The sequence below is a fragment of the Electrona antarctica genome (assembly GCF_951216825.1).
Source record: "Electrona antarctica genome assembly, chromosome: 8".
Classification (NCBI taxonomy): Eukaryota; Metazoa; Chordata; class Actinopteri; order Myctophiformes; family Myctophidae; genus Electrona; species Electrona antarctica.
This window is the reverse complement of record NC_136789.1, coordinates 13,607,332-13,629,009: the sequence shown is the minus strand read 5'-3', so window position 1 is coordinate 13,629,009 and position 21,678 is coordinate 13,607,332. Positions and strand designations below refer to the sequence as shown.

Genomic DNA, 21,678 nt, shown 5'->3' with positions numbered 1-21,678 from the left:
GCTCAGGGGATACATTTCATCTTGACCATCAGGTCAACATTTGTGCCTTGACACAATTTAAATGTCTCAATAGAAGAGCAGGGAGACAAAATACAACCACATCAATTGTATTCATTTATTGTATTAACGTACAGTTGGGTGCCACCGATATTGTCCCTTATCATTTGACCCATTTAGGCCTGACATTTAAAAAAAAAAATCCTTCTAAATCCTCCAGTTTTCTGAAATAAATATTTTCACGATTTTTCAAAAATAGCAGACCTACAAGCTCGTAGCGCGCCACTCGGTGGCGCGCTATGAGCTTGTAGATCTGCTATTTTTCAATAGCTAAATTATAACAATGTTTAAAACACCAAAAGGGGTTCCCGCCCAAAATGGGCTAACTGTCCTTTTGCGCAGATCACGCAAACCTCAGCAAAAAGAAAAGGACAATATCGATGGCCTCCAACTGTACTCTACCGATACAGATTGGACAAAATTAGATTTCATTAATTTAGAAAAAGTTACATAACATGATTTATGTTTAATACCAATAATGTTCAACTGACCACAGTGAAATTAAAAGGCTACATTATAGCAATGCTGCATGTAGCTCATGAGCCTCCCAGGCAGGAGTCATGCTTAGTTCACGTCTACTTTATGACAAAAATAAAAATCTAATCTCCAACATGATCATGAAGGGGAAAGCAATTAGAAGACTATATGGACAGCTGAGCTCACAGGCATACTGTACGTTTGATGGGGTTTTTCTTCCTTTCCTTTCCCCTCAGACCAGAGCTTTTCCAGTGGTTCCCAAAGTTTTCAGCTCAAGGCCCAAAAGATAAATCTAGTGTCTTATCTCCCCGGGACCCAAACGTACAAAAATACATTATGAATTAACAATTTTGTTGCTCTCGGGCAGAATTTATCTTTTTGTGTTGTTTTTTTTCATGAATTAATGTCCCACTTAATCAAAAGTCGCGTTACGACCAAGACCTAAATTAATTGTCTTTGCTTACGAACTTGTAGATCTGCTACTTTTGCCATTATTGAATTTGAATCCGGAAAAGTAACTTTCCTCGTCACCCGACAGAGACGATTTAAGCCCTTTTTCAAAAATAGTGAAAATATTCTATCTATTAGCTCACAATGCATTACAATTGTTGTGAGTGTGTGCTATATTCACATTTAGTTCTTCTTTTAATGGTATCATTGCCTAGTCCTTAAAAATAAATAAAGTGTTTTTCATTTTATGGGGAAAATCTTTAGAAGTAATAATAACTGAGAAGTATTTAGTAGGAAACGTAAAAAAGGGGGGGTGGGGTATTTAATCAGGACCCATAGAAATTGGTCTGTGAACAGAAAATCACACCATGTAAAGCGAGCGGTGCCTTTTATCACGATGATGATGTTATGTATAGACCCATGATGTCACATGACGGTCACCACAGCAACCGTGCTGCTATAGAGCGTCGCAGTCCCGCCTCCTACCCGGGCCCAGGAAATGAAATCCAATGCATTATTCTCATAGACATTTCGTAAAGTATTTATTTAAAGACGGTTACGCCGCGGACAAAGCCAACTCGAGTCGTGACAACTCATGACAACACAAACAATATTTTGGACCAAACAAATAATTAGAAAGAAGAAAAAAACGGCAGGTTACAACACTTTTTTTGTTGTTTTTCTTCTTTCTAATTATTTGTTTGGTCCAAAATATTGTTTGTGTTGTCATGAGTTGTCACGACTCGAGTTGGCTTTGTCCGCGGCGTAACCGTCTTTAAATAAATACTTTACGAAATGTCTATGAGAATGATGCATTGGATTTCATTTCCTGGTCCCGGGTAGGAGGCGGGACTGCGACGCTCTATACAGACTAATAGACACCCAGACCGACAAAGTCACACGTTGAATCGCTTAGCGCTGCTCAGACATGTAGTCCTGACCCGTTGCGTAGGAAATCCTTCTTTTCTATCATACAGCAGGAGTGTGTTGGAGGCATGGGTGATGTGCTGACTCTGCCATATGTGAGCGAGCTATGCGGGCCATGTGACCTCGGACAGTTTGAAGGGTACACAATGTAATTGTACGGTAATTAAACCACTTTAAACCCTTCTAGTCTTTAAGTGAAGCGAACCTGAGCAGTGTGCAGTTGGACCGCTTCTTTACCTCTACGCATTGGTGGAAATAAGTACTTGTTAAATATATACATAATAGGCCTAATATTGGGGGTCCTTGGAGCACCACTGACATAGCATCATACCTTTTTCAGAAAACTGTTTTTCGTAATATTTTTCGTATCAAACGTGGGGGTCCGTTGCCTTGAAATGAAAAAAATGTTTGAGGACCACTTCTCTCTCTCTAGGAGTCACGGGGTGACATGCTGACTCGGTGAGAGCGAGCAATGCGGGGGACGTGATGATGATGACGATGTGACTTTGGAGACTTTTAAAGGATGCTGGGTGCCACTGTAATTGGTCCAGCTGGGGGTCCGTGTCTGGGGTAGGAGGGGGAGGGGATGGTGAGGCACGTCTCATCTTCACAGAGGAGGAACAAAGCCCCATGCAGCCTCTCTTCTCCTCTTCCTCCTCCTCTTCCCAGCCAATCAGCTCTGGCCTTTTTCTGCTGATAATGACACATGGGCCGGTGTGCGTGCGTGCGTGCGTGCGTGCGTGCGTGCGTGCGTGCGTGCGTGCGTGCGTGCGCTTAACCCACTAAGACCTGAGATCGATTCTACAAATGTCTTCTAAATCCCAATAGTTTTCTGTTGGGACCCCCAGAAGCAAAGATTTGAGATAAAAAGATTTGCACACATTTTCACAATTTAAAAGAAAATAGCATATCTGCAAGCCCATAGCGTGGCACGAAGTGACGTGCTGAGCTTGTAGATCTGCTATTTTTGAATAGCCAAAGTATAAAATGACACAGTTGCTTTCCCCGTTTTAATAGTACACAAACTCACACACAATGAGCGCTCACGAACACAATAGGTGCGTTCACACTCACAAACACACGCACAGTAGTACACGCGTGTGCACACGTTCTATTTTTGTCTCGGTCATCCAAAAGTGGGGACAAATGCGGGCAGCCACAGCAGCCTGCAGCTCATGCATTTGATCACTGTCCAAAGAGGGATAAATACATAAAGGGAGGAACAATTGCACGCTTTAGTGTTTTATCCCCCATTCCCCAGTCAGTCTCTTCTTTAGTGTTTTATCCCCCGTTCCCCACTCAGTCTCTTCTTTTACTGTTTAATCCCCCATTCCCCATGCCGTCACTGCCCATTCTGGGCCAGTATCACGGTCAGCCCTGCTGTGGTTGGGACCCTGTGGAATCCTCAGCGATAATGTCACTCTGAGAATGTGCAAAATGGAACCAAATGGACCCTGTCGGGTCCATTAGGTTCCATTTTGCACATTCTCAGAGTTATGAATGGATACATTTATTACTGAGGATTTCTACTGTGTAAGCTAATATCCCCTTTGGATTCTGCCCATCATCAAGACTTTCCGTCTGCTTACACATGACTGATTGTGATGCTACTGTGATATGTGATATTTATCAATGGAGGCCAAGTTAAATTTCAACCCGTGGGCCGCAAGTGTATTGCATATCTTTTTAAAACCCTGACAAATGTGTTTTAATTGTAATACCGATATAGCAACTTAAAGTCCGCTACGTTGGTTCCATCGATTCACAATCACAATGGAACACAATCGCTTATGATTGATTGATCATTAAAATAATCATGCTCTGAAAATGCACAGAGCAGTGTAAGCTTATTATATAGATCTACACTGTTGTTTTACTATTTGATGTACAGCAACGTATATGGCGTTTAGTCTAAGTGGTTAGGACAGTAAAGGGACATATGAATAAAATTAAAAACTATGTTACAAGAGCAAATAAAAGAATAACATTACAGCGCATGGAGAAATGATTAGAAACCCTCAGTAAAAGGCAGCGGCAAACAAAATGCTCTTTAGCTTTGATTTAAAGGCTCTGAGAGTTCTGGCAGAAGTTGCAGTTTTCTGGAACTTTGTTCCAGATATGTGACTAAATTTGACTGAGGGACTGCCATTGGATTTTTTTGAATTTTAGTTTTTTCATGTAATTTCATGTCATATAAAAAAAAAAAAGTTTTTTCTCCTCTGGTGAAAAGCGGGAATTTGCGCGATGGCAGTCTCTCAGTCAAATCTGGTCACATATGTACGCGTATATAACAAAGTGTTTTAGTGGCGCGTGGGTTCATAAAAGCAGACCTGTCCCAGATGATGTGAGACGTATGGATGTTTGATGATGTACTCATTGTACTGTGAAGGTTGCACAAGATCAGAACTGCATTGTGGCACCCTGAAATAAATTCTTTGACAGACAGCTGGATGGAGAGCCCAGTGTAAAGACCTGAGAACTGCAGTGATACTTTCTTTGGGTATTAGCAGGGATTCAAGCACCGCTGTTCTGAATCGATTGCAGCTGTCTGATCAATTCTTTTCCCAGGGAGAACTGTAAAGACATCGTAGTCGAGTCTACTGAAGATGAATGCATGTTTTTTTTCCCTCTCTCTAAGAATCCTGTCTGGCCTTATGCCCATGCATAAGGCCTACAGGGTTGTTGTTTCCTTTGTATGTGTATATTAATAGGTATGGTATGCTAGGTTAGATTCTGCTATGTCCTTGTTTTCTTCTTTTATCGTATCTATTTATTTTTATTTTCTTTCTCGCTATGTCATTGTTTTTGGTTGTATTTGTCTTTATGTTGTCCTAAGTGTTTTTTAGTTTTTTGTAAAAAATAAAAAAAGAATCCTGTCTGAGACATAAGTCCTACAAATCCTTGATATATTCTGAAGGTGATAGTACTGTAGGTAGGCTGACTTTGCAAATGCCTTCATGCGGCTGTTGAAATTCAGATGTTAAGTCTATGACTACACCAAGATTTCTGGCTCGGGTTGTGGGGTTTTAACAGTAGAAGGCAAAACGTGCTGCAGTTTATGTGAAATGGCTGACTCATCGGTCTAACATCACAACATCTTCCGTCTGGATTTAACCAGGTCTTCAGTTTATGGCCATGCATATCAGAATCTATTATGCTACAAGTCAGGGGTCCTTGGAGAGGTTCCAGGGGCCCCAGCAAAATGTGTTACGCAGCATCAGAATCATTCAAAGTACCACTGTATCCATTTATATGTTGACCATTCCAAATAGAAGATATACAATTCAAAAAAATCTCAAAATTGTTTGCTTCTCTTCTGGTGTTCCCTGGCACAAAAGACGTGGGTCTGCAGCCAAATACATATCAATTTGGGGTTCCTCAAGAACCAGTGTGCTAAGTGACATTTACATTACATTGTGAAGTATGTAAATTAATTGGGAGGCCAATCAATAAGAAGGATGACACTCTGCTAGTCCGTTGGGAGAACTATAATAACCAATGAGTGGCTTGGGAATTACCTTCCTGCTTGACAGAGAACATCCATTATTTTGATTGCAGATCCATACGTTTGGTTTTGAGCTTGTAGATCTGCTACTTTTGTGTGGCAAGAGACGATGGGCTCTATTTTCGTTTGAGCATTCTAAATACACTATTTGGGGATTTAGCAGTGGGGAAGGGGCGTTGCCGCACTAAAGTGGCTATTTTGGTCACCTGTCTAAATCCCTAAAACACCGTTACATTATGCATAGGTGTGGTTTGGGCGTTACAATAATGAAACCAATCATCAATGCCTTTGCCTTTAAGAGATCAGATCTAGATCTTTAAAAAAAGATATCTCTTATGCGTTGCCTGTTATGCCTTCTATATTGCTTCATAGCCTTGCACCGCGGTCTATAGCCCATGGAAGAGTGATGCGTTGCTGCCTTGAAGTCTCTTTGTGCTTGTGCTGCAACAGTGTTGGTAAAAGTACCAATAGCACAATGCAGAAAAACTCTGTTACAAATATTGAAACTTTTACTTGAGGTATAATTAAATCAAAATATGTATTTACTATATACTATATACTAAGATTTTTCTTTTTTTTTCTTTTTTTTAAAAAATATCTGATCTACAAGCTCACATGTTTCAATGTGACACATTGTGAGTTTATAGATGGCTATTTTCCAACAGCCAAAGTACAAAACAGAACTCAAGCAGTCAATGTATAATCTAGATCTGCAAAGTAGCAAATAACTGGGAAGCTGTGAGCATGTATAGATCGGCTATTTTATGTACATATATAGAGAGTTTAAATGGTTTAATGCTGCATAAAAAAGCATTACAACATTGGGGGTCATCTTCAGTAATCAGTGAGAACAACGAGATAAGAGTGCAATTAAACTACAGCGAATCATGTGCCTGTGACAAAATCCTAGGTGTGACGCTAATGACCAGAACACAGTCGGACAATCAATCTCAAGTTTTTCTAAGTGCTCTGAATGCCTCGCGGACCTAATGTGGACCCCTCTCTCTCTCCCTCTCTCTCTCTCTCTCTCTCTCTCTCTCTCTCTTTCTGTTCCCATTTGCAGTCCTCCTGGGTGTGCTAACGACGTGTGCCCAGACGGACATGAAACGGGTGGTTGGAGACAATGCCACGTTGCCGTGCCACCATCAGTACTGGGCAGGTGAGGCCACCACCACGCTGGACATCGAATGGCTGAGGCTCAAGAAAGTGGTGAGTACTGTATGTGCCCCGCCTGGAGGTAACCCATTTAGACCTCAGGACAATTCTACAAGTCTTCTAAATCCTGACAGTTTTCTGAAAATCTTATGATTCTATATCAGTGGTTCTCAAACTATTTCATGTCAAGGACCGCAAAATATATATGGAATTGGCCGCCGACCCCCATCTGAAAATATGTTTCCAGGAACCCCCAGAAGCAAAGATTTGAGTTAAAAACGTTCGCTCTGAAAGAATATATATTCAAAGATTTTGCACCACATTTTCACGATTTTTAGTAGCAGAATAGCAGAATAGCAGTTCTCCCCGTGTCCCCTAGGGTAGGTACCCTCACAAAAACATGCAGTAATCCTGGTCTCTAAAACTACCTCCCCCTGGCCAGCCGGGGCGCCTGATGGAGGGGAAAGGAACTGGTCGGAATAACGTGTTCCTTCCACGCGCTACGTCCAGCCAGGGAAATTCCCCCCTGTCAGGTGAAAAGAAGCAGCTTGGACTCCTCATGCATAGAAGGAGGCATGAGGTCTGTCCACTGCCCCCCCCAGGTTGGCAGAGGAAGTGTAGCGCCCAGGATTACATTAGATAATTGGCACTGGGTGAAAAAAACTGGGTTGCAAAATCGTGGGATAATAATTATTGACAAAAAAAAAGAATAGCAGATCTACAAGCTCGTAGCGCGAATAGCTAAGGTTCCCGTCCAGAATGGGTTAATAAAGGTTATTGAAGAGAAATGAGGAGAAGAATTCAACATTTCGAGCTTCTCTAAATCTCATAAACGGTACACGTTTCACTTTAATATCATGCACTATTCACCCAAGATCAGTAATGAATCGGTAGGACACCATCAAGGCCCACCAAAATACATTTTTATATTGTTCAGATGACTAAAATATGGCTAAAATCTAATTACATTTTATTCAAAAGATTATGAAAAAAACTAAATCAAAATGTGCTGTCAAAATGACATCTCCCGTCAACCAGAATGTTACCATGACCTTGATTTTTGCCATCTCAACCATTCCCTTGACATCGTCTCGACTTTTAATTAACGACGATTATTAATTCATTAACTTTAATCGAAACATGCCTCGTTTACCTCCCACCACCAACCCTCCTCCGCCGCCCGCTCCCCATTTCCCGCCGCAGGTGATCACGTATTTTGCCGGGCGGGTTTACAACCCCAACGAAGCGGAGCGTGAGCGCGTGGCGTTCGCCGGGGAGTACCTGCGAGGGGACGCCTCTCTGATCATCAGCGACCTCTCCCTGGCCGACTCGGGGGAGTACAACTGCAAGGTCAAGAACGACGGCAAGTACCAGTGGAGCACCGTCAGCCTCATTGTGCTCGGTGAGTGACTCGTTACACCACAAACACACACACACACACACACACACACACACACACACACACACACACACACACACACACACACACACACACACACACACACACACACACACACACACTGACACTACACACTACACACACCCAGTGGTGGAAGGTGACTAAGTACATTCACTTAAGTACTGCACTTAACACTTAGGATGCCGCCAGAGTTTTTCAGAGTAAAGGCGTGCCAAGCAAATGAGGGAGATTTTACTCTGAAAACCCACGCCTTTCATTTCCCCCCAAAACCGGGAGGTGAAATCTTCCTTTACTTCATCACTGTCGTAAAACTGATCTCCTTCTAGAAGCGTTAATATTCTAAACGAATGTGCAATGTGACATATAGTAGCTCTGTTTACACAATGCTGTACCCCCTCCAACTGTATACTTTCCCCATTTTCGACTTGCTTTAGCAATAAAATTCTCATGCCAATAAAGATCTTTTATTGAATTGAATTGACTCATACTGTAGTGGTTCTCAAACGTTTTTGTGTCAAAATTGATTTATATTATTATTTGGCCACAGACCCCCCATCTGAAAAGGTTTTGCCAGGCAGAAATTAGGCAATCCATAAACTCACAACACGTCACGGATCTGCTGCTGTTTTATAAGTCCGAAAACAGCTCTGTGATCATTCTTGTCAAAAACTAGAGATATAATGGGGAAAATTAAAACAATAAAAACACTCTGAATTCTTCTATCAGGTTGTGATATTCCACATTCTATTGTAAAGTTAAACTCTTCCAAGCTGTTCTTCTGTTACTATTGGCAAATGTGCTGCCCACATGTACCTGTGTTCACATGTACCCTGGCTTAAGACCTGTTTCACATGCGATGCGAGAGTGCGGTCTAGCCAACTCCAACTCGGGGCTCCTGAATCTTTGCCCTTCACACTCTCCTATTTAAAATCTAGGGTCTTGAGTGCTTCCACGTACGTGGTGCACATCTTCTTGCCTTTCCTGGCTGTGCCCTGGGTTGGCTCCCATATGTCAGTTTGCTTGCCGCTATTTCCGGGTGCCTGACGCAGTGCCCTGACAGCCTCATCCTTCTCTCTTTGACTTTGTCTGTGACCCGTGGTAGGTCCCCGTAGAGGACCACATTTCTGATGTGGTCCGTCCTTTTGTAGCATTATTGTATACTGTAGACTCCATCCAGGCACCTTTCCTGTGCTGTGAGGGTCCATGTCTCAGCCCCATACAGCAGTACTGACTCCACTGTAACTACGTACAGCCACCTCTTGACGTCTTCTCACATGTCTGAATTCCACACTCTCCTTGTTTCACATGTAATGAATGTAATATACTGTAAAGAAATACTTTTGTTTAAATGTTACGCACGCACGCACGCATGCACGCACGCACGCACGCACACGCAGGATGTGTAAGCGCTGTGAATTGCTTTTAAGTGTAGGGAGCACCAGCCAGTTTACTTTCGTTGTTTATATTCGTGTTAACCAATTGGCATTCAGAGTTCTGCAGATTTTATTTTATTTCATCTTGGTAAAAGAAATATGAGTAAACACAAAACTCTTGTGCATCTATAGATGTTCAGCTACAGTTTGTGTTCTGTTCCTTTGAGTGCCACACAGCGACTCTGCCAATAAATGTATGTCAGATAAAATATTCCATGGAAACTGGATAAACAAGCAAACTGTATTATCACGGTTCTGGTGTGAACAGCCAGTTAAGTGCAGCAGCGCTTCTGCGTCCAGTGTGAGCTTATTGCTTTTATAGGCAGTTCATTGAACAGCACACACCTTTATCACCCGATGGAGGCAATGCAACTGAAAACGTTTGCAGTTCGATACAACAGGGCGAATGGTGTTTTGACAAAAATCATTTTTTTATGACTAATGTATTTGTATTTAATTTAATAAAGTTAACATAAGTATAACTAAATGCATAAAAACATTCAGGATTCCAATTAAAAAATTGCAAAACTAATTTCAGCTCTACAAGCTAGTAGTTTGTAGAGCTCAAAACACGACACAAGTTCAAGCTCAAATGCGTTTTGAGCTTGTAGATTGAATACCTTTGCTACTTTTGCGTGACATAGAATGACAGACAGACATACACACAAAGCTGTGCATTGGAACGGCTGCACCGCAAAAGATGAAACATAAATCACACTTGTGTGAAGTGAGGGACGGTCTTATCATCATACATCATCATACATTATCAAATTCCGTGCTCAGCCAATCAAATCATCACATTCCGTGGTACACACAAACACACAAAGCTGGGCCCCTCAAAAAAGTTAAAATACGGAGATAAGACGTTTCTGCCTGGCAGTAAATGCAATGTGGCCCTTTGTGTGGAAATATAGTGACGCTCTCCATCATCAAAGTTACCCACCCCTGATCTAGTATGATCAAGAAGGGCACTAATTTACAGAAAACAGTTAAAATATGGAGATAATAGGTTTCTGCCTAACAGCATAGCGATTTGCAGTCTGCCCTCCAATTGGCACTCTGTGTGATCTCCTCTGCGCCCGCCCGCCCGCCCGGGGAGGAACTCACGCACCATGTGACAGTGTCTCAATTCCACTGCTGCAGCAAAAATGTGTTTCCCGTTAATTAGAACTCAATTCATGACGTTACTATGGCAGAGATAGCATAAGTAACAGATTCCCATTACCGTCGCTCCAGTGCAGGGGTATAGCCAAACTAGAAAGGATTTCAATTCTGGGGAATTGCAAGTGTGGTTGCACTGGTTTCCTGAAGAAACAGTGTGGGCTCGAGTAGGTCAATAAGTACAGTATGATGAAGATGTCTGATAATGATGTTTTGACCCACATGATGTCGCAGGGGGCGGAACAACCTTTTTGGGGTTACAGAAAGAAAAAACAGGTGTCCTTCCTCTGGTAACTGCCCTTTGTTTATGGCAGCTTTGAAAATAACAAAAATAAACCAACTAAATGGAAAAAGCGGTACTCCAAAATAAAAAGATGCAAGACTGGCTCAGATGCAATTTCTCATGTTTATTTGAGAACGCTGACGTGTTTCGGCAGAGCCTTCTTCAGAGCAGACTAAAATATTGTTGGGGTTACTCTGTAAATAAAGTAATGGAATTACTATGGTGTGGTCCAACCACAATTGCAAAAATACTTCAAAAAATAAATAAAAACTAGAAAAAGTGCCCTTCTGGGCACAGGTCTCCACCAGGAGGATAGGAGTGTGTTTGTGATCTTTGGCAAAATGTTTAGGAGCATTATAAACGTGTGTGTGTGTGTGTGTGTGACGCGGCATGGCCTGTTGTAGCGCCACCATGAGGCTGATTTTAAAACTGTCAAGGGGCATTTCTTCCAAAGCCTAGTGGGAATATGCATGCACAGTTTCACCACAATCGGACGCTGCGTTGAGTAGTTGTGGCGATATGTACAAAACGGGTACTAAGCGGGCTACTCCTGAAAAGTTCAGAAGCCAATCGTAGCCAATGAGGGTGGATTATGAGAAATCAAACAAACCCGTCTTGATCACATGACTATGAAGAGCATGTGTACCGATTTGCGTGAAATTTGGCTAAAATCTGAAGGAGTAATATCAGAAAATGTGTTTTACATATGTCGGCCTCCTGGTGGCGCTATACAGAGCAGATGTGAAAAATTCCAGGCAAAGGTTTTTCCTTGGCCTCTAGGGAGTTGGCATACAAAGTTATCCACAGATCCGTGCAGTTAGAGGTAAAAACACTTTTCGGCCAGTTATAGCGCCACCATGAGGCTGAGTTGAAAATGTTCATGTGGCATTTCTTCCTCTGCCTAGTGGGAATGTGCGTGCACAATTTCACGGAAATCACACGATGTGTTCATGATTTGCAGCATTTTGTTTGAGACTGAGCACTCCTGCGAACTTTGGAAGCCAATCTTAGCCAATCAGGATGGAGTCTGAGAAATCTGAAAGACCCGTTTCGTTGAATGGCTCTAGAGAGACTGTGTACCAATTTGCGTGATGTTTGGACAAAATCTGTAGGTGTACTGTCCAAAACCTTGTTTTGCACAAAGCGGCCTCCTGGTGGCGCTATAACAGGCCGTTCTGGATAATTTGGAGTAGAGGTTCATCGTTGGCATCCAGGGAGTGTGTGTGCAAAATGTGGCATCGACCGGGTTAACGGTGCCGGAGATTAGCTGTTCACAGACGGAAGGACGGACGGACAGACGGACGGACACACGGACGGACGGACGGACGGACGGACGGAGTGCAAAACATACTCTCTCCCCATGCATTCGGCCTGGTGGAGACAAAAACAACATTTGGGAATATGATGTGGATCTCAGGATCCATATAGAAACGGCATGGCTTCAATGTGGATCTCAGTGAATCGTGGATTGATTTCTGTGGCGTATTGTATTGTAAGCAAAGAACGGCACGGATCAGTCCAGCGGTCCAGACACAAGGACTATACCGTAAATGCCTCTAGCAGATCGAGCCACACCACAAGCACTTAAAATATGCAACATCTAGTTCATGATGGGAATCAGTCGTCCACACTAGGGCATTCATTTAAAAATCGATGCATCGATGCATCGATTTCATTAACACGAGTCGATTCAAATTTGGAGAAGTCGAAAGTCGATTTTATTTTTTTATATATATATATATTTTTTTTTTTATTCAATTGATTTCCCCATATTATTATGTTTTGCTCTATGTGTGCGTGTGTACAGAATTCAAACTGTAGGATTGATTATTGTCATGGACGGACAGAAGTCATTCTTTCCCTTTGCATACCGCACTGGAACGCACTCGCCTATTAGTTTGCATTGCATTCAGAACGCGCCCTTAATTAAGAACCTAACTGCAGCTGTGCGTGGCTCTCAGCGGTGTCCCACTACTGACTGCAGTTGAACTGCGCTGTCAGAGAAGTAACAGATAGAAGCACGCAAACTTTATCCCTAAACTATATCCCCCCCACCTCCGTGCTGGAAATAAAACGTCTGGGTTTCCGAAGCTACATCCGTGCTGACGCAACGACTGTCCTGTTTCTGGTTTAGCTTTACGCGTGGGACGCATGAATCTCTCCGTCTCCCGTCTCGTGCGGGTTGTGGTTTATTTGCATGGCTCAGAAAATAAGTACGGTAAGAAACTAACATGAGAACGTTATCGAGTTTTAACATGAGAACGTTATCGAGTTTTATTTCTTAGAATCGGCCTCATGCACATTTTTGTGGACATAAATAAATGTGTGTGTGTGTGTGTGTGTGTGTGTGTGTGTGTGTGTGTGTAGTGAAACCCTCAAAGCCGCGGTGCTGGATGGAGGGCAGGCTCCTGGAGGGAGCCGACGTGAAGATGAGCTGCAGGTCTGCCGACGGATCCGAGCCCATCAGCTACAAGTGGGAGAGGATCCTGGACAAGGGCAAGTACGTAGGCAAGCTGCCCCCACTCGCTCTGCTAGGTAAGAAACACTGACACTTTAACTGTGTAACTGTGTGTATATGTGTGTATACAGTATGTGTGTGTGTGTGTGTGTGTGTGTGTGTGTGTGTGTGTGTGTGTGTGTGTGTGTGTGTGTGTGTGTGTGTGTGTGTGTGTGTGTGTGTGTGTGTGTGTGTGTGTGTGTGTGTCTATTGGTCTGACAACGCGTCGCTCTGCACCACGTTGTGAGCTTGTAGATCGGCTATTTTCAACACTTCTTAAACATTTGTTTTCTAATTAATGGAATTTCTTCGATTTTTAATTGATTTATTCAAGACATTACTTAAATGATTCAAATAATTTAATTTGGTATTAATTCATGAAATCTTTAGCTTCACGCACGCACGCGCACACACACACACACACACACACACACACACACACACACACACACACACTGATGGTCCACATAACACTAGATATCATTGCTGTCTGGCAGGAACCTTTCATTTCCATATATTATAATTTCTTTCCCCATAAATTAACTCCCTACTTGATCACACTGTCAAAAGTAGCAGATCCCCAAGCTTGAATGCAGTGCGAAGTGACGCATTTTGTGTTTGTAGATCTGCTACTTTTGCTGTTCTTGAATCTTCATCCTGAAAGGTTTTGGACATATGAGGTTTCCACCCGTTCTATCACACTTTGCTGCATGTTGTTGTTCCCATGGTTTTTTTCACTTGATGAACTGTTTTAATTTATTTTCAGTTAATGTTGCGGGCATAATAACCATTCAAATTGTTGGTGGTGATGATGACTCTTAGAAGCATTCTTAATATTAACAGAAACCATTAAAGGCTTTGGTTGGTAACAACTGTACGTGTGGGTATGCAAAAAAGCCATAACCGTTTGGGATGGTCTTCCAATGAATCCCCTCAGAGCTTCAGTGGAGTACAATAAAGTAAACCATACCCAAATATGTGGTCCACTCTTTTCTCCTCTACACAAAATAGCTTTTGCTAAATGTTCCCCCCTGGACAGGGATGGCAGGGTTTCAATTAATCAACGTGTCAGTTATTTTCCCAATGAAGAGAAATTTGACACGGCAAAAATTAGTCTGGAAGATTTATTTACCAAAGCGTAAAGGATGTATTATGGAAATATAATTCTAATAATAAATAAATGTCCTTTACACTAATTGGCCTGCAAGGACCAGTCTTATGATGCAGAGGATTAGGAAGCAAAGGTTCTTTGGTTGGAGTGAAAACCGCAGTGGTGGAAAAAGTAAAAAGGTATCAATACTGCAATGTAGAAATACTCTGTTATAAGTAAATGTCTGGTATTCCAAATTTAGTAAGACATAGAGCAAAAGTGCAAAACTATTGGTATCAATACAATTTAAATTCAAGTACCTAAAGTAGAAAGTACTCAGTATGCTGAATGTCCCATTTCACAAGGTTTCAATTGTATCAAATACACGACAGTCTTTTGAAAATAGCAGATCTACAAGCTCACAATTGTAGATTGGCTATTTTCAAATGCCCGAGATATACTGTAGGGCTGAACAATGTTTTGTAATAAGAATCAAAATTCAAGTAAGTAACAAATATTTTCAATGTAGTGGAGTAAAAGTACATTTGCCTCTGAGATTTTAGTGTAGTAGAAGTAAAAGTACAGAAAATTGGAAATACTCCAGTAAGGTAAAAAAATATAAAAAACGTAAGTAAATATACTTAGTTACTGTACCCTACTGGAAAGCCGCATTGTGAATGCAATGGTACGATACAGGTATGTGATGTGCATTGTGCTATGTCTCCTTTTCTGTCTAATCAGATCTGAAGAACCCGGAGATCGTGACATTGAAGAACTTGACCAAGGAGAGTGCCGGAGTCTATAAATGCACAGCCAGCAACGATGTGGGAGAGGAGAGCTGCACGGTGGAGGTCAAGATGCACTGTGAGTGATTCGGCTTTCCACGCTCCATTACACCTGACTATGACAAGGCATTCTGAGTTTACTTTCACACTGTCTAGGTACAGACAGACAGACAGACAGACAGACAGACAGACAGACAGGCAGACAGGCAGGCAGGCAGGCAGACAGGCAGGCAGGCAGGCAGGCAGACAGACAGACAGACAGACAGACAGCGGTGTGTGGGGGGCCTTCCCAAACAGTGGGTCGGGACCCATTTGTGGGTCACGGACCAATTTTTATGGGTCACAATCTCGAGTAAAAATCCCATTTTTTTCTTCATAAACAATACATTTCAAAAGATTTTCCCCTCCTCCCAAACATTTTTTAAACAAACAAACAAACATCTAAGAAATCCCATGAATATATAATATCTCTGAGACCAGAGCCATTGAGTAATGGTTGAGACAAAGCAGTGAAAGGTCCTGAAAGATACATAACGTCAGTCTTACCCAATACCCAATCTTTCTTTTTTAGGAACACAAGGCTGCTGTACTTTATACCTATACTAAGCATTAAAGTATGAAGTATGTAGTATTAAAGTAGAAGCTTGGTGCGGGGAAACCGCAGATGTGTCGTCTCCGCCTACAGGAAATACGTAGGCTGCGACCATGAGACCCGTTACGGAATCGGACAATAAGGGAGTGTGCCTCCTACAGTGCATGTATCTCTCATCCTCTCTCGTATAAGGGAGTGTGTCCATATAGTGTTGTCCTCTGGCAGCCAGACTAGTGCTGGCACAGTGCTGCATGGGGAGCTTCATCCCAGCGCTTCATCCAAAAAGCACTCCTGGCGCTTTTGTGATGGAGCTCGCCGCGGGGACTTTTGGAAAAGGAGCTACAGGGACTGACAACACCAGCACCATTCTGTGAAAAGCTCCGGGATTTTTAACGAGAAGCGCAGCCCGCACAAAGAAATGTACGATTATATTCACATTGAGAAAGGACCAAAATGTTGACCGGCATCACGGCTCTATCCTACCCCCCCCCCCCCACCCCCCCCATTTATTTCAATGGGACGGTTGTAGATCTGCTATTTGAAAATAGCAGATCTACAACCGTCGTAAGCCTTTAGATCAGCTTCTTTTTTTGTGGCAATTTGTGAATATTTTTAGAAATGTTTATGGCGGTCCAACATATTTTTATTGGGGTCCGGTCCGTCCGTGGCCAAATACATATTAATTTGGGGGGGTCCTCCTAGACATATGAAACATTTTGAGGGTCGTTGCTCTACACCCAAATCTCTCCCAATCTCCGAAAATAGCAGATCATCCCAGAATAGGACACTAGGGTTCATGTGTCGGTTCACTGAGTTCTCTGTCTATTAGCAAAGCTCTACAGGAGTTCTATTCCTCCTGCTCACCTTCCCTCTACTAACAGCAATCTGAGTGGAGCCTGCAGGAGTCCCACAATTATTATGGCCTCTAACCCATTAAGACCTGATGCCGATTCTACAAATGTCTTCTAAATCAGTAGTCCTCACACTTTATAGATTCAATAAAATATATAAAAAATAGCAGAATTGCAAGCTCACAGCGCATCACTTCATGCCACGCTGTGAGCTTGTACATCCGCTAAAATCCAAAGAATTATGCTTTCGCGGTTTTAACGGGCTAACTGAGACTCTTTATTGGACACACACAGTTTGTTCCTTCCTTTCCCCCATAGGCTACACATGACATCACTCATAAACTGCAGTCATATTGCCTGCCCTCCGTGAAGCTGCAGCGTTGCTGTCGCTCCCCAAAGAGAGAAAAGAATGACGCTATATAAATAGATGATGATGTGTCATAATAATGGAAGCTTGATGGACAGCATGGAGAAACCCTCTGTGCCCGCAGAGGCCCGCCGGTGGGCGAGTCAAAGTCTCAGGGCACACACCTACGGTCCTAGCGAACAAGCTCGCAAGCTTGTATCACATTTGTACCTGCAATGTTAGAACGTGTGCGTGTGCGTGTGCGTGTGCGTGTGTGTGTGTGTGTGTGTGTGTGTGTGTGTGTGTGTGTGTGTGTGTTGACCTGTGCAGACGTGCGAGGCATGGGCGTGGTGGCCGGTGCAGTCGTGGGTGTGTCCTTCGGAGTCCTCCTCCTCATCCTCATCCTCTGGCTGGTGTTCCGCAAGAAGGATCTGAAGAAATACGACGACGAGGACACTCCCAATGAGATCAGGTACAGAGTCGAGCGCGTATGTCGCATCAATTCATAATGATAATAATAGTAATCATTTGATTCCGCACCCCTTTGCGGTATTTGTTGCTGTACGTATTTGCATAAAAAACTAACTTTTTCAAGTTCAAAATGAGCAAAAGCAACTGCTACTTTTGATGCTTTCGTGTGACGCTGCAGTATATTCAAGTAGGGCGTTAATTGTACGAAGAAAAAAAACCCCCACAAAAAGTTTGAATATGGAGATAAGAGGTTTCTGCCCGACAGCAGCGTACAGTGAAATGAGGCCAATGAACCCATCCTAAGTATCAGGAGCAGTAGACAGTGACCGGGGCACGCCCAGGGAGGAGTTAGGGGTAAAGTGTCTTGCTCAGGGATACTACTACGACACATAGCCCGGGCCCGGGGCGCAAACCGGGAGGACCTTCTGTTTCCCAGGCAGCCTCTCATACCCATCCAGCTATGGCCGCCAAGCTTCATCTCTCTCTCTCATCTGGTCACATTGTGGAAATGTTGTCTACTAGAGATTGAAATGATCCCACACTGATAACTCAGCATTATAGCAACACAGTAAAACTCCTCAGCGTTCCATTAACTCTGATGATTTGACTGTGTAGTTAGATACAGCCGACCAACCCGGGCTTTGTTTACAGCGTCCAGGAAAGGGACTGGCTGTTCAGAGCCAGAGCCATTGACTTTACATAAACACCGTAACGTTTGCTGTTATTGTTAGCCTAAAACTGTCCATATACTGTAAGTCATTACATTATATCCGATTTTTACTCAGACGTGCGAGAAAACGCAGTCTCATGTGATGACACAAAAAATGTCTATACCTTGTCCCTGGTAAGCCATACGGCAATGGGTCTCACCCGGGGGTCCCCATATGAGCCTGAAAAGGTGCGGGTGTATTTTCGGCATCTCCTTCCCGCACTACATTGCACATAATGCTCGGAACAACACACCGCAACCCCCCCTAGGGTCTACAAAATCCTAACAACGCATTTAACTTCCTGAGCCCTCGTCTCATCTGAATTATGCCTAATATGCTGGCACTGCCGGCTGGAACATCAGCTCTTTTGTGTGTGTGTGTGTACCGGTAGATACTTTTGTAAGCATCAGGATGAATTATGCAGTGCTCCCGGGAAGGACTGGGACGGGTATCAATAATGTAACAGAGGAAGAGGTCTGGGTCGCATGCAGTCAGACACACTTCCTATTGTGTCAAACACATCAAGTGGAGGTCATGGTTAGCATGATTACGGGCAATGAGACATAGGCTAGCAGTGGTGCCCAGACCTCAGTGATGAAAGAAGAACTCACATGTTTTACTTAAGTAAAAGTATCAATACTGCAATGCATGTACTGTATACTCTGTTACAATTAGAAGTCCTGTTTAAAAATGTACTTGAACAACAGTGCAGAAGTATTGGCATCAAGATATACTTAAAGTACCAAAAGTAAAAGTACTCACTGTCTAGAATGTCCCATTTCACGAGTTCAAAATGAATAAAATATCTTTTGAAAATAGCCAATAGCTATTTTCAAATGGCCAAAATATTCACAGGGCTGAAGTGTGTGTGTTTTGTAATAATACCGTAATCAAAATCTACAAAGTAACTAGTAATGTAACTAAAGCTTACATGTAATTGCAGTGTAGTATAATATTTTCCTCTGAGATGTAGTGGAGCAGAAGTAAAAGTATTGAAATTTGTAAATACCAAATAAAGCCCAAAGTATCTCAAAAATGGACTTAAGTCCAGTACTTTAGAACTTGTTACTTACTTTACACCACTGAACTTTATTTACCAGTGTTACCCCGTTCCAGTATGTTCTCAGCTGAGTACCGTCTTCACCGGCACAAAACATTCTTCCTGACACTGATGCATTTTTGGTGTTTCTGTCTTAGAATGACAAAAAAACAAGAATGACACTCGAGTCATAACTGCCAGCTTGGCCGTCTCCGTTGTGCATCTTTTTCTTTTCTTCCCCCCCCCCCCAAAAAACGTTTATGTTTCTCTGTCACAAACTCCCGGCCGTTGCTTTCATTCGTTTTTGACGTTCTTTTGTTGGTTCAATGTTTTGTTATGGCTTTCCTTTAGCTCCAGTTATACTGTAGCTCATAACATTAGCTTCTTGCCACTCTCACTCTATCCATTCCTCTTGCAAACACGTTGCGCCGTTCAGACTATGGGTTTTATGGGTAAGTCTCCCATTGGCTTAGAGGCAGCCCATCATGAAAAAAGTGTCCACTACGGTCGTCTTTACGTTCGTCTTTACGGTCGTTACTAGAGGTACTATTAAATGTAGTCCAGGCGATTTTCAAGCACCTGTCCAAAAACACTAGAACAACCTTGATTTGTTTTGTTTCAGGGAGGACGCGGAGGCTCCCAAGGCCAAGCTGGTGAAGCCCAACTCACTGTCATCGTCCCGCTCAGGCAGCTCCCGCTCCGGAGACTCCTCCACGCAGTCCATGATGCACCACAACAACGTGGCAGCACGTGGCGGCGCCCAGCGGCCCTGTGTGCCCGCCGTGGCCGCGCTCAAAGAGAACTGCTACCGCTCTGCCTTTCCCCAGGCGCCGCCCGCATACACCCCCCACCAGGGGCCTCCTCCTCTCAAGGTTAGAATTCTTCTGACTATACACCAGTGGTGGAAAGGAAAGTACTTCAATGTTTTACTGAAGTAAAAGTATCAATACGGCAATATAGAAATACTCTGTTACGAGTAAAAGTCCGGAATTCAAAATGTACGTAAGTAAAAGTACAAATGTATTGGCATCAAAATGTACTACTGTACCAAAAGTAAAGGTACTCATTATGCAGATGGTCTCGTTTCAAGTTTCAACAAATCTTTTGAAAATAGCTGAAATGAAGTGGTTAATGTATGTTTTGTCATAATAATCAAACTCTCCAAAGTAACTAGTAACTAAAGTTTTCAAATAAATGTAGTGGAGTAAAGTTTTTTTTTTCTTTTTAATACCTTAATCTGATTATTATATCCAATAAAAAAAAAACATACGCTCAGAGCATGCACGCTGGGTCTTATGCCCAAACCACAAGATGGTTTTAGCGTTGTCTCAGCGGTGTGATATGTCCTGTTGCACGTTGACCCACGTCGTCCCAAGTCGTCCCAAGTCGTCCCAAGTGATTCCACTGGTTGAATTCAATGGCCCAAACCACACCAAAGAGTCACCATGCAACTCCTTGCAACCGTTTGGACCCAAGGAGTTGCATAGCGACCCTTTGGTGTGGTTTGGGTTTTAGGCTCGCTCGCCTTGTTACAGAAGCTGGGACAAAACACATCTGCGCGTCTTAGGTCATTATGATTGACAGATTCTTTTTTTCCCGAGCGATCAAAATAAGCGATTTAGCGTAAGACCCAGCGTGCGCAGTCGGAGCTGCGCTGTGCTCTGGACGTTGTCATATTTCACATGTACCACTCGTTATTGGACATAACAACATCAGATGATAAGAAAGAAGGTAAGAAAATGGTTAATCCGCAATTCTCCTTTATAACTATAATAACCTTTCCTCCTCTCAAGACCCCTGCCGACTGCACACCGCCCACCTCCTCCACCTCCACGTCCACCTCCAACTCTGTGAAGCCCAGCCCTCCGCCCAAGCTGAGCCCGGCCAACCTGGCCCGAATGGGGGCCACGCCTGTCATGATCCCGGCCCAGACAAAGGCCTTCCAAACTGTGTGAGGACTGGAGGAGTGACTGAGATCCAGCCAGACGGACGGACGGACGGACGGACAGACAGATGGACCGATGGATGGATGGAGCAACGCTGGGTGGGCCTCGGGACAGACAAAGCTTCAAACACAAACCAAAAGACGACTGCTGACCCCCATGATGAGTTTCACGCGCCCCACCCTTCACAGTCCAGAAAAGCATATCCTCTGTTGTCACCTTCTGTGACTCACTTCCTTCCGGAGCTACACCTTGTAATGAAGTCAACGAAGAAGAAAATGAAAAAAATGAAAATATTTGTAAATTTAAGCAAGAAGAAAGAGGGTAAAGGGGGGAGGGGGGTGTTCGTGCAGGCAATGGCACGAGGGCGGGCCGCCACACCAAGGCGTGGGGAGCAGACTGATAAACAACATAGGGAAGACATTGTGCAGACTGCTCAGAGCTGCTCAGCATTGCTACAGCTGAAGAGGTCACTGCAGGTCACAT

The 21,678-nt window shown here is 43.2% G+C and overlaps 1 protein-coding gene across 1 annotated transcript in view; it reads left to right on the top strand.

Annotated features, from left to right (window-relative positions):
- The window catches only part of clmpa (CXADR like membrane protein a), a 108,639-nt gene extending 87,363 nt beyond the window's left edge, over positions 1-21,276 (top strand). Inside the window, exons 2-8 of the mRNA XM_079507256.1 lie at positions 6,480-6,625; positions 7,775-7,973; positions 13,236-13,403; positions 15,197-15,319; positions 17,360-17,501; positions 19,872-20,121; positions 21,043-21,276. Coding sequence (XP_079363382.1) covers positions 6,480-6,625; positions 7,775-7,973; positions 13,236-13,403; positions 15,197-15,319; positions 17,360-17,501; positions 19,872-20,121; positions 21,043-21,204 — 1,190 coding nt within the window. The 3' untranslated portion in view covers positions 21,205-21,276. The remainder of the gene's footprint in view (positions 1-6,479; positions 6,626-7,774; positions 7,974-13,235; positions 13,404-15,196; positions 15,320-17,359; positions 17,502-19,871; positions 20,122-21,042) is intronic.
- Positions 21,277-21,678: the final 402 nt, after the last annotated feature.